Below are 12646 nucleotides of genomic sequence, written 5' to 3' on the forward strand. Positions count from 1 at the left end.
GGAAATGTAAATTAAAATTATGATAAGTTAATCGCTACGTATCTGTTAGAATGGCTAAAAAAGAAATAGTGACAATTCTAGCTGACTTTTAACACTGCTGAATATTCGTTTCTTTTAAATGCCCTTATACTTATTTTTCTGGTTCTCTAAATATTGTTTCCCTGTCATCTTCATGGATTTCTCTTCCTTGTCTGACTGTGGCTTGCTATTCTTTCCATGAATCTTCCTGGATGATTCTCTTCTTATTTCAAGTACCTTTCATATTTTGATGACTCCCATAGATTTTGATGCACAAATACCTCAAATTCAACATGTCGGAAAAAATGAACTTATCAGTTTCTTCTGTAAAACTTCTATTCCTCTTTATTCTTTATTCTAATGATCATTATTTATCCAGTCACTCATGACTGAAGCACCAGTGTCTTAACTTCTTTTTCCCCCTTTCCCACTGCCCACCTGCCATATAGTTAGTCCCTGAATGCTACGAATATTTTTCCAATTAGTCCTCTTCTTGCCCTAGCCTTAGATTGGGCCTTCATCTTTTGCCTTGACTATAGCAACCATCAGTGGCTTCCCATAACCATAGAATTAAATCTTAATGTGCATGCAAAGCTTTCTGTAATGTGACTCCTACCTATTCTCTTGCCTCTCCTCTTGCCACTTTCTCTATCATATCTTATGCTTCATCAACATGGACTGGCTTATTCATCCTTGAGGAAATATATCATTTCTCACCACACTGCTTTTGCCTGGCACATCCTCTCACCATCCATGCTTCCTTTTACCTGGCTGTATCTACTTCAGCTCAGTTATCATCCCCAGGAACTCTACCCTGTTCCAATGGGTTTGGATAGATGACTTCTTATTTGCTCCTATTATGTTAATACACTGCTTATTTTTGTTATTTTACTTAGCACATTGTTTTAGGTATTCCCTTGATCTTTTTATGTATTTCAGTGATCTATTTTCTAGTTTTGAGGCCAGGAATTACTTCTGTTTGAACATCTTTGTGTCTTTAACAACTATGTTATTGAGTACCAATAGTGGATACTCAATTAATGCTTGTTGAATTAAAAAATGTAAATAATTATGTTCAATTAAATACAACAGGTATTGTGACAGAAGTATGAAGAGACTACAGTGGGCACCTAAAGTAGGAAGTTTTCAAAAGAAACTTTGAAGCACGTGGTGAAACTTAGAAAAATCAGATATCTCTTTGCTGAAGGAAGAATGTATATTCCAGTTGTAAGCATCAAATATATATTTGAAAACTGAGTTTCTGATCTGTTTTCTAATCTGATTAGAAACTAGGAGATCAAGGGATGTCTTTTGGCTATTCTGAGTATTTCAGAAAGAACTGAGTTCTAGAGATAAAGATTTAGAACACATCAACATATACAGTTTATATTTATGGTCATGAGACTAGGTAAAGTCACCTAGGGAGAGAGGAAAGAGAAAGAGTGAGGAGAAGATCAGGTTCATAACTAGACAGAGTCAGTCTGTTAAGAGATTGGGGACCACCACAAGACTTTTAAGATCAAGCAGCATATTAGTGGAATAGACATAGGAAATAATCCTCTAGAAAAATTTTTGAGCAAGCAACTAATTGAAAAATATTTGAAATTAGATGAAAAAATGTCCAACCAGGCCATTCCTTAAAAACTTATTATTTTGAAATAATTTCAGACTTATAAAAAATTGTAAAAAGAGTACAAAGTATTCTCCTGTATATTCACTTGTTCTCATAATAGTAACATTCTTGCCTGCAACAATGATTACTATGGTGGTTGCCAGATAGTAATTTTCTCACCATTCTTTGTATATTTTTTAGTTGGAATTTTGTATTAAGGAAGAACTTGGTCTTTTTTCTTTCTTCACTCATTCATTTATATATCAGTATCTGGGCTATCGGAGAAGGCAATGGCACCCCACTCCAGTACTCTTGCCTGGAAAATCCCATGGACGGAGGAGCCTGGTAGGCTGCAGTCCATGGGGTCGCTAAGAGTTGGACACGACTGAGCGACTTCACTTTCACTTTTCACTTTCATGCATTGGAGAAGGAAATGGCAACCCACTCCAGTATTCTTGCCTGGAGAATCCCAGGGACGGGGGAGCCTGGTGGGCTGCCGTCTATGGGGTCGCACAGAGTCGGACACGACTGAAGCGACTTAGCAGCAGCAGCAGCATCTGGGCTATGGTTTCCCAGGTGAAGCTAATGGTAAAGAACCTGCCTGCCAATGCAGGGGATGTAAGAGACGTGGGTGCAATACTTGGGTTGGGAAGATCTCCTGGATAAGGGAATGACTACCCACTCCAGTGTTCTTGCCTGGAGAATTCCATGGATAGAGGAGCCTTGTGGGCTACAGTCCAAAGGGTCGAAAAGAGTTGGACACAACTGAAGCAACTTAGCATGTGTGCGCTATGGAGTCTTATTTTAGCTATTGAATTTAATGTGTTGTTATTGTGGTCTATTTCGATGTTCAGCTGCCCCATATTTGGCCACTGGGAACACATCAAGTTGCCTCTTATGTTCTTTTTAGCTTATCCCATCAACACAATAAGATGTTCCAGCCTTATATGGTACTTTTCCTGTTCTAATCCTGAAATCGTCATTTCTCCAAGGATTCCTGAATCTTTTTTAGTAGAGAATGGCATTTAGAAATTGGGGCATAAGTGTAAACTACGTAACTGAGATGTAGTTGCTTATTGGTTCCTTCAATAGAAAGAGCCAGGAAATTATCTACCTATCTACCCATCCATCCTTCCTTCTGTCATCTGTCTTGAAAGCCTTGAGTTTATGCTGATGCCTCCTATTCCAATTCAAAATCACAGAGTTCTAGCCTTCCCTCTTTGCATGTTTGTTACTCCCTTTTCTCACATCCAGAAACATGAATTTTATGAACCATAATATATTTACTTATTTTACTAAATTCTATAACACAGGTAAACAGTTTTTAAATTGCTAACTCGTGTGAGAAATCTACTCACTGTAGTTCAATATTTGTCTATAGTTTTATGTACTTAGCTTGAAGGCATATATCAAAATACTGTGTTCAAAAATTAGTTTGATTAGTTCTGTACTCCTTTCAATGTGGCTATGTTTTTAATTTGAAATCCACTTAGGTTCATTTGTTTCTTTTTAATTTTGGCTTTTTCCTCTCATCCTTACTAATTTTCTTTATTCATGTTTTTGAGCATGTGAAACAATAGCATATTTTAAAGTCAGAACTGCATCCAAATCTATAGTCAATGACACATCCTTCATCCTTCTACCCTGTTCCTCCCCCCCAGTACTTTCTCTCTGTTACAACCTACTTCCTTTAAAATAACTGATGATGTTGATTTCTGGTTTATCCTTTCTGTATTTAATATTTCATGAAGAAACAGATAAATGTTCTCATTTTCCTTTTTATCTTACACAAAATGCATCATACTATATTCTTTTGCATTTTAACTTCACAGTACACCCCAGAAATCCCCCATATACATTTATAGATATGGATTTCATTCCAATCCCAAAGAAAGGCAATGCCAAAGAATGCTCAAATTACCTCACAATTGCACTCATCTCACACGCTAGTAAAGTAATGCTTGAAATTCTCCAAGCCAGGCTTCAGCAATATGTGAACCGTGAACTTCCTCATGTTCAAGCTGGTTTTAGAAAAGGCAGAGGAACCAGAGGTCAAATTGCCAACATCCTCTGGATCATGGAAAAAGCAAGAGAGTTCCAGAAAAACATCTATTTCTGCTTTATTGACTATGCCAAAGCCTTTGACTGTGTGGATCACAATAAACTGTGAAAAATTCTGAAAGAGATGGGAATACCAGACCACCTGATCTGCCTCTTGAGAAATTTGTATGCAGGTCAGGAAGCAACAGTTAGAACTGGACATGGAACAACAGACTGGTTTCAAATAGGATAAGGAGTTCATCAAGGCTGTATATTGTCACCCTGTTTATTTAACTTATATGCAGAGTACATCATGAGAAACGCTGGACTGGAAGAAACACAGCTGGAATCAATATTGCCAGGAGAAATATCCATAACCTCAGATAGCAGATGACACCACCCTTATGGCAGAAAGTGAAGAGGAACTCAAAAGCCTCTTGATGAAAGTGAAAGAGGATAGTGAAAAAGTTGGCTTAAAGCTCAACATTCAGAAAACGAAGATCATGGCATCCAGTCCCACCACTTCATGGGAAATAGATGGGGAAACAGTGGAAACAGTGTCAGACTTTATTTTTCTGGGCTCCAAAATCACTACAGATAGTGACTGCAGCCATGAAATTAAAAGACGCTTACTCCTTGGAAGGAAAGTTATGATCAACCTAGATAGCATATTCAAAAGCAGAGACATTACTTTGCCAACAAAGGTTCGTCTAGTCCAGGCTATGGTTTTTCCTGTGGTCATGTATGGATGTGAGAGTTGGACTGTGAAGAAGGCTGAGTGCTGAAGAATTGATGCTTTTGAATTGTGGTGTTGGAGAAGACTCTTTAGAGTCCCTTGGACTGCAAGGAGATCCAACCAGTCCATTCTGAAGGAGATCAGCCCTGGGATTTCTTTGGAAGGAATGATGCTAAAGCTGAAACTCCAGTACTTAGGCCACCTCATGCGAAGAGTTGACTCATTGGAAAAGACTCTGATGCTGGGAGGGATTGGGGGCAGGAGGAGAAGGGGATGACAGAGGATGAGATGGCTGGATGGCATCACCGACTCGATGGACGTGAGTCTCAGTGAACTCCGGTTGTTGGTGAGGGACAGGGAAGCCTGGCGTGCTGCGATTCATGGGGTCGCAAAGAGTCGGACACGACTGAGCGCCTGATCTGATCTGATACATTTATAGAGATCTACATTTTCTCCCAGATTTATTGAGATGTAATCGACACGTAACATTGTGTAAGTTTAAGGCTTAAGATGTGCTGACTTGATTTCCTCATTCATTTTTATTGCTGCACAGAACACACCAGTGTGTTATTTATTCAGCCGCTCTCAAATATTTCTAGCATTCTGTTGCAATGAATAACCTTGTGTAAGTGTGTTTTCATATTGTTGGATGTGTATTTTCAATTTCTAGAAGTGGGACTTCTGGATCAATATGTAGTTTAGATAGAAACTGCAAAATTCCTCTCAAGAAGGTTTGTTCCGGTTTGTGTTCCTACTTGCAGCTTGTGAGAGTGCTTGATTCACCATGGTCTTACCACAGAATATAGGGGTCATATTTTTTACTTTTTGTCAGTCTGAAAGGTGACAAATGGTATCTCAATGTAGTTTAAATTTGCTTTCTCTAATTATGAAGATCAAACACCTTTTCGTATGGTTAAGAGCCATTTTTGTTAATATATTTATTGTGAAATTGTGGTTCATATTTTCCTGTTCATTTTTCTATGTATTTTACCCTAACTTTTATTTAAAACTTTAAAAAATTGTAATAAAGTACACATAACATAAAATTTACCATCTTAACTATTTTAAAGTATACTGTTCCGTGGTATTAAGTATTTTCACACTGTTGTGCAACCAATCTCCAGAATATTTTCATCTTGCAAAACTGAAACTCTACACTCATTAAACACTCCTTCTCCCCCTAGTCCCTGCCAAGTACCATTCTATTTTTTGTTTTATGTATTTGACTACTCTAAATATCTCATATAATTGAAATCATAAGGTATTTTTTGTCATTGGCTTATTTCATTTAGCATAATGTCCTCAAGTTTTACTCATCTCCTAAATTTTTAAGCATTCTTTCCATTTTATTTGAGATATATGTTGCAAATATTTTCTCCCAGATTGTCAGCTATCTTTTGACCTCTTTTATTATGATGGGTTTTTGCCATGAAAGCATTTTAATTTTATGCAGTCAGAATTTTTAAATTATTTTTTTCTTTTCTATACCTGGAATTTGAATCATAGTTATGAAGTTTTCCTGTACACTCAAATGTAGAAGAATTTTATCAATTTTTTCTAGGCCTTGTATAGTTTTATCATTTCAGTTAATTCCTAATCTATGTGGAATTTATTCTTCTGTATGTTGGAAGATATCTGTTAAATTAATCTTTTTCCAAATGGCTGATCAGTTGTTCCAGAAATATTTATTAAAATCATCTTTGCTTCAGTGATTTGGGGTGCTACATTTATTATATGCTACATTTTCCTAATGTGTTGTATCTATTTCTGGACTTTTTTTTTTTCCAGTGGTTTATTCATGTACCTATATCACACTATTCTCATTAGGCAGACTTTACAGTATATTTTAATGTCTCCTAAGACAAGTTCTTCTTTGTAAATTTTCCTTTCTCAGGGATTTCTTGGCTATTCTCACATGTTATTTTTCTACTTGAACTTTAGGCTCAACTTGTCCAGTTCCTTAAAAATGTGTAGATACTTTTATTGGTATTTCATTAAATTGGGAAACAAATTAAAATTTTTGTGGTGTTAAAACATCTTTACCAAGCTCAGGTACTATCTTTCCATTTGTTTATGTCTGTTTTTGTCAGACAACTCTTTGTTATGGGAGAATTTATGAAATTATATTATGATGCTATTGTACCAGAATATTATCTCCAAGAGATTGGGGCTTTGTTTACTACTATTTCCTGAGCAAATTTGGAAGAATACCTTTATATTTGTTGAATTAATGAATATTTGTTAAATGAAGGAATAGTAAGTTAGACAAAGGATCATTGTTTTGCCTTGAAAAGTGAAGAATATACTAAAAACATTAGTTTGGAGAGAACTCATCATAAATAAATATATAAAATAGCTTCTTTGTAGGTCGTACTTTGGGGTAAAATATTTTTATTCTAAAAGCATGTTATTTTTGATAATATTTTTATTCCGAAGTGCTACATTTGCACATATATCATTGAAAGGGTATGCCATTTAGAACATTTATTTTTTTCTTATTATATTCTCAGTTCAACTATATTTATTTGAAGCAATGTGTAGAGAGTAGTCCGATAGTACCTGTTCAGCAAGAATGGCTGGATCACATGTTAATGCTGGTACCTGAGTCTTTGAAGGAAGGGAAAGAACAAGAAGAACTTGTTCAAAGTCTCATAAACGAGGTGTCACGTGATTTTGAAAAAAGCATGAAGAGATATTTGGGTAAGTAGCATTTAACACACACCAAGCTTACTTGTTCCCCTGCCTATCCCAATCAAAAGCAGAAATATGTATAATAAACATATGTTTAGCTGAATGTATTTTTAGAGTTTTAATTTTGAGCCTATAATCTAATCAAATCTTTGTAATTTATGGGCACCATTTTTAAGGGCACTTTTTGTGTTCCCTTGTGGCTCAGACGGTAAAGCGTCTGTCTGCAGTGCACAAGACCAGGGTTTGATCCCTGGGTTGGAAAGATCCCCTGGAGAAGGAAATGGCAGCCCACTCCAGTATTCTTGCCTGGAAAATCCCATGGACGGTGGAGCCTGGTAGACTACCATCCGTGGGGTTGCAAAGAGTTGGACATGACTGAGCGACTTCACTTTTTTGCGTGTGATTTTTAATGTGCTTATTAACTAATAGTTTTTTAACTTTTTACTTTGTCTTTATGGTCGTAGTTATGCTACTTATAGGATTGTAAGAAAGTATTAGTGTGTTTGGGGAGATTTATTTGAGAAATAACCTTTGAAATTTTTAATTGGATTAATTTTTTAAGTTATTATGCCAGTGACCTTGGTATAGATAAGATGAAAATAGTTGAGGACTTATTAAAGCTTTACTGTATTTAAATTCACTTTCAAAGTAGTGCCAAAACAGTACCAAAAGCTTAATTTTGTTTCAAACAAGGGACTTTTTTCTTATACTCATTTTGATGTATATTAAACTATACTACTCATTATCAAAAGTTGAAACTTTGATTTCAGTAGGTCTTGCAAAGATTTTCAAGAAGTATTTATCTATCTATAAAATACTGTTTTTCTTTTTTTTTAGTGAGAAGTGTTCTCATGAGACCTGATATTAATTGGCTTGAAGATGAAGGTGGCCCTATACCTGAATCCCCTGTGTGAGTAAATCTTTTAAAAAACAGTACTGCATCTAGGTTTTGATAACAGACTGAAAATAAACTGATCGATCTTGCATTCAAGGCTAAAATTATGAAGCTCAAAAGTGTTTTGAAAACATGTAAAAGAATTGTAATACTGTTTTTTTCCTCCCCTAAATGTATCCTCTACATTGGACTTACCTAGTTGTTGATTATACACTTATGAGAACCTTTATAGATGTATAACTCAACTTGGTCTTTCATAAGTAAACTTTGGAGTATGCCAGACAGATTTCTCCCTCTCTTCTCCCCAATTCTAAGGACCAAGTTTGTTTATGTAGGGTGACTGAGCCAGAGCGCAGTGGAAGTTAAGGAACTCATGCATGGCCCATCAGCCTTCCTTAGGCACCAATGATCTCTTTATTCTCTCTGAAGATAATGAACTCTCAAGACCTTGATGTATTTTTGTTACATGCTTATCTACTAAGTTTCCCATTGCTGACCCCATTTCTCTCTTCTCAATCCTGTCTTCTCACTTTGATACTAATTCTATGCCATAAGTATTACTTACTAAAATTTAGAATGTGTCATTTGAATCCTGTTTGATTCAGTGTTTTGTTTTTCCAGAGGCCTGGATTATTCTAAGCCTTGGCATTCTAACTATCTGCAGACAAGAAACCAAATATTAGCTAATTTGCACATTGTTCATCCAACCATGAAAATGTTACTGGACCTTGGTTATACAACATTTGCCAATACAGTTTTGCTAGACTTAACTGGAATTAGGTAAAATCCCATATTTATTAATTAACATTTAAAATTTGAATGTCTTCTGCTTGAGTCTATATTTTTGACTATATAAGTTTTATAACTGATAAATATTTAGGAGTTTTCACATTTAAAAAGTTTTTAGCTTATCTTACTTGCTTCACTCATTTTGTATCATGACCAGTTTGTTTGCTTTAAATCATTTTTTTTCTCATAAATAGAGGTAAAGGCCCTATTGATTGTGAATCACTAAGAAATGATTTATCAATACAAGCTAGAAAGGCAGAAGAGAAGATAATGAACACTTGGTATCCAAAGGTTATAAATCTCTTTACCAAGAAGGAGGCACTAGAAGGCATTAAACCTGAGAAACTGGATGCATTTTATAACTGCGTTTCCACACTTATGTCAAATCAGGTAAATAGATTTTGTATATTTTAAATGATAATGTTATTAAAGTTAATTTAGCATTTTATGAGGTATAGTGCTATATAATTATTTTGAAATAAAGTAAGAGAGACTTTTAGTAGTTTAACTGAACAGTACTTCATTTCTGGAAGCAGTGTAAAATGAGAGGTAACTCTAGAAGTATGTGTCAATATTATGAGTGATTACCAGACTCATGCTTAAAGGCTATAAGCTAATTATCTATAGCTTTATTAAAGTAAATTAATAAAAGGATTATCCTAGAGAATGTATTTTTGAACTTATGAAATTCTAGGTTAATTTATTATCATTTTGTTCTTAGTAAAATCTTGATTTGAAATGTTATTGATCATTTTTAAATGACAGAGGATATGAATTTTATACAATTATTTTATTGGCTCCTTGAATTTTTACTATTGTAAAAATATAACCCTAGAAAAATAGTTTTTAATAAAAAGTTTTCCTTTTTGTAAAGATCTCCAAAGATTCCATAAATTTTGCCTTTTTAAAGGCATATATATATATGTATACACATATATATATATGAATCTGATATGTAACACTGTAATGAATATACATGATTTCCTTTTTACCTTTATCCTCTTAAGAGGACAATGATTATATGATAAGAAGTTAAGAGTTGAAAAATGTTGTGAAGGTTATTTAAATCTATGTTTGTCTACTTTGTTTACATTTCTAATAATTGGTTATATATAAGAAAGTATTATTCATCCTTTAGTAACTTATAGTGCACATTTCTAAGTTCCAGTGGCTTCACTCTCAAGTAATGGTATGCTGGAAATCTGATGCTCCAGGAGAAGAACTCCTGATTTGTAGTGTTTGCCAATTTCCATGGTATAAATATTCCTACCATGGTGATTTTCAGGCATCCAAGAGTTTAGTATCTGGTTCACAGAATTCTTGAATGTTTAATAATTAGCTCTTGTAATTGTAGGACCTAGCATTAGTACATCACTCTCACTTGCCCCAAATCCATACCTCACGAAAGTAAAAGTGAAAAGTGAAAGTTGTTCAGTCGTGTCTGATTCTTTGTGACCCCATGGACTATATAGTCCATGGAATTCTCCAGGCCAGAATACTGGAGTGGGTAGCTTTTCCCTTCTGCAGCGGATCTTCCCAACCCAGGGATGGAACCCAGGTCTCCTGCATTGCAGACGGATTCTCTACAAGCTGAGCCACAAGGGAAGCCCATCACCTCGTGACAGCCCCCAAACTGTGTTTTAGGCCCCTCCACCCCTCAGGCTTTACCATGCTCTTGGGTCTTCTGGAACTTTTTTTGTACCAGGGACAAAATTACTGAAGAATGTGGAAGATTCTAAGTTGCCATTTTAAGACTGTTGATATTCTATAGAAAAATTAAAGTTTGCATATATCGTTCTATTTTAAACTGTATTAAGAACATATTGTGCTGAATGAAGATAATTTTCAGGACTAAATGGATTGGTAAAATGAATTAATTATCGGCAATAGTTCACTGATTTAAACTTTTAGTTAAAGGTTTGTACTTTCTAAACTAGTAATAACTTATGGTATCATGCAGCTAAAAGATCTCTTAAAGAGAACTGTAGAAGGATTTGTAAAGCTCTTTGACCCAGAAGATCAACAAAGGCTGCCCATATTTAAGATGGAATTGACTTTTGATGATGATAAAATGGAATTTTATCCTACTTTTCAAGATTTGGAAGATGTTGTCTTTGGTTTGGTTGAGCGAATAGCTGAAGCTCTGCAGGTAAGTCTTTATCCTTATTCATTGGGTTTCTTTTTAAAAAAATATTTTATTGGAGTATAGTTGATTTACAATGTTGTTAGTTTCAAATGTACAGAAAAATGAATCAGTTATACATGTACGTATATCCACTTTTTTTTTTTTAAGATTCTTTCTCCATGTGTATCATTACAGAGTACTGAGTAGAGTTCCCTGTGCTATACAGAGGTCCTCATTAGTTATCTATTATATATAAGTGTATGCATACACATACATATTTGTATTAGTGTGTATATGTCAATCCCAACCTCTTAGTTTATCCCTCCACCCCCTTACCCTCTAGTAGCCAAAAGCTTTTTTCCTACATCTGTGACTCTACTCATCAGATTTCTTTCAGTTTAGTTCAGTTGCTCAGTCGTGTCCAACTTTTTGCAACCTGGTGGACTGCAGCACACCAGACTTCCCTGTCCATCACCAACTACCAGAGCTTGCTCAAACTCATGTCCATCGAGTCGATGATGCCATCCAACCATCTCATCCTTTATTGTCCCCTTCTCCTCCTGCCTTCAATCTTCCCCAGTATCAGGGTCTTTTCCAATGAGTCAGTTCTTCGCATCAGGTGGCCAAAGTATTGGAGCTTCAGCTTCAGCATCAGTGCTTCCAATGAATATTCAGGACTGATTTCCTTTAGAAGTGACTGGTTGGATCTCCTTGCAGTCCAAGGGACTCTCAAGAGTCTTCTTCAACACTTCAGTTCAAAAGCATCAATTCTTCGGCGCTCAGCTTTCTTTATAGTCTAACTCTTACATTCATACATGACTACTGGAAAAACCATACCTTTGACTAGATGGACCTTTGTTGGCAAAGTAATGTCTCTGCTTTTTAATGTGCTGTCTAGGTGGTGGCTCAGACAGTAAAGTGTCTGCCTACAATGCGGGAGACCCAGGTTCAATCCCTGGGTCAGGAAGATCTCCTGGAGAAGGAAATGGCAACCCACTCCAGTATTCTTGCCTGGAAAATCCCATGGATGGTGGAACCTGGTAGGCTACAGTCCATGGGGTTGCAAAGAGACAGACACGACTGAGCAACTTCACAGGTTGGTCATAGCTTTTCTTCCAAGGAGCAAGTGTCTTTTAATTTCATGGCTGTAGTCACCATCTGCAGTGATTTTGGAGCCCAAAACAGTAAAGTCTGTCACTGTTTCCATTGTTTCCCCATATATTTGCCATGAAGTGATGGGACCGGATGCCATGATCTTAGTTTTTGAATATTGAGTTTTAAGCCAGCTTTTTCACTCTCTCTTTCACTTTCATCAAGAGGCTTTTAGTTCTTCTTTGCTTTCTTCCATAAAGGTGATGTCATGTGGCTCTTCTTAAAACTTTTTAGTTGAATATAAGCTCTATAAAATGTATATGTACATAACTTGTTGTTTTCTTTTAATCCTCCAAATTTTTGTAAGTTAAAAGTGCTTTCTCTTTGAGAAAGTTTCCTGGCTTGAGATGATATTTTTCTTTTTAGAACTTTTATTGTAGTTATGAATTAATAAATATATTAATTTTTATGTTGTAGTATGAATATATACATATTTACAAATTGATATTTTATGTGTTTCATGTTCCCTATTGAGTTGTGAACTTCTTAAGGACAAGATCCAAGTGATGTGTGTTCTTTCTAGAGCTTTCTAATATAATCACTTCAACATTATAATTTCTTATAGAGATTTGTTGAATGATAAAAAAC

At 35.5% G+C, this 12646-nt stretch overlaps 1 protein-coding gene across 28 annotated transcripts in view; it reads left to right on the top strand.

The window, feature by feature from the left end:
- Window positions 1-12646, top strand: part of DNAH12 (dynein axonemal heavy chain 12) — a 190347-nt gene that overhangs the window by 27448 nt on the left and 150253 nt on the right. For 27 of the 28 annotated variants that reach the window (XM_025272195.3, XM_044934354.2, XM_044934368.1 and 24 more), the window contains 5 exons: window positions 6917-7106; window positions 7935-8007; window positions 8614-8772; window positions 8976-9171; window positions 10742-10930. In XM_025272195.3, the coding sequence (XP_025127980.3) occupies window positions 6917-7106; window positions 7935-8007; window positions 8614-8772; window positions 8976-9171; window positions 10742-10930 (807 nt within the window). Of the gene's footprint in view, window positions 1-6916; window positions 7107-7934; window positions 8008-8613; window positions 8773-8975; window positions 9172-10741; window positions 10931-12646 lie in introns of those variants that run through there. The other variant, XM_044934358.2, reaches the window with a different exon arrangement.

Source organism: Bubalus bubalis, chromosome 21 (genome assembly GCF_019923935.1).
Source record: "Bubalus bubalis isolate 160015118507 breed Murrah chromosome 21, NDDB_SH_1, whole genome shotgun sequence".
NCBI lineage: Eukaryota > Metazoa > Chordata > Mammalia > Artiodactyla > Bovidae > Bubalus > Bubalus bubalis.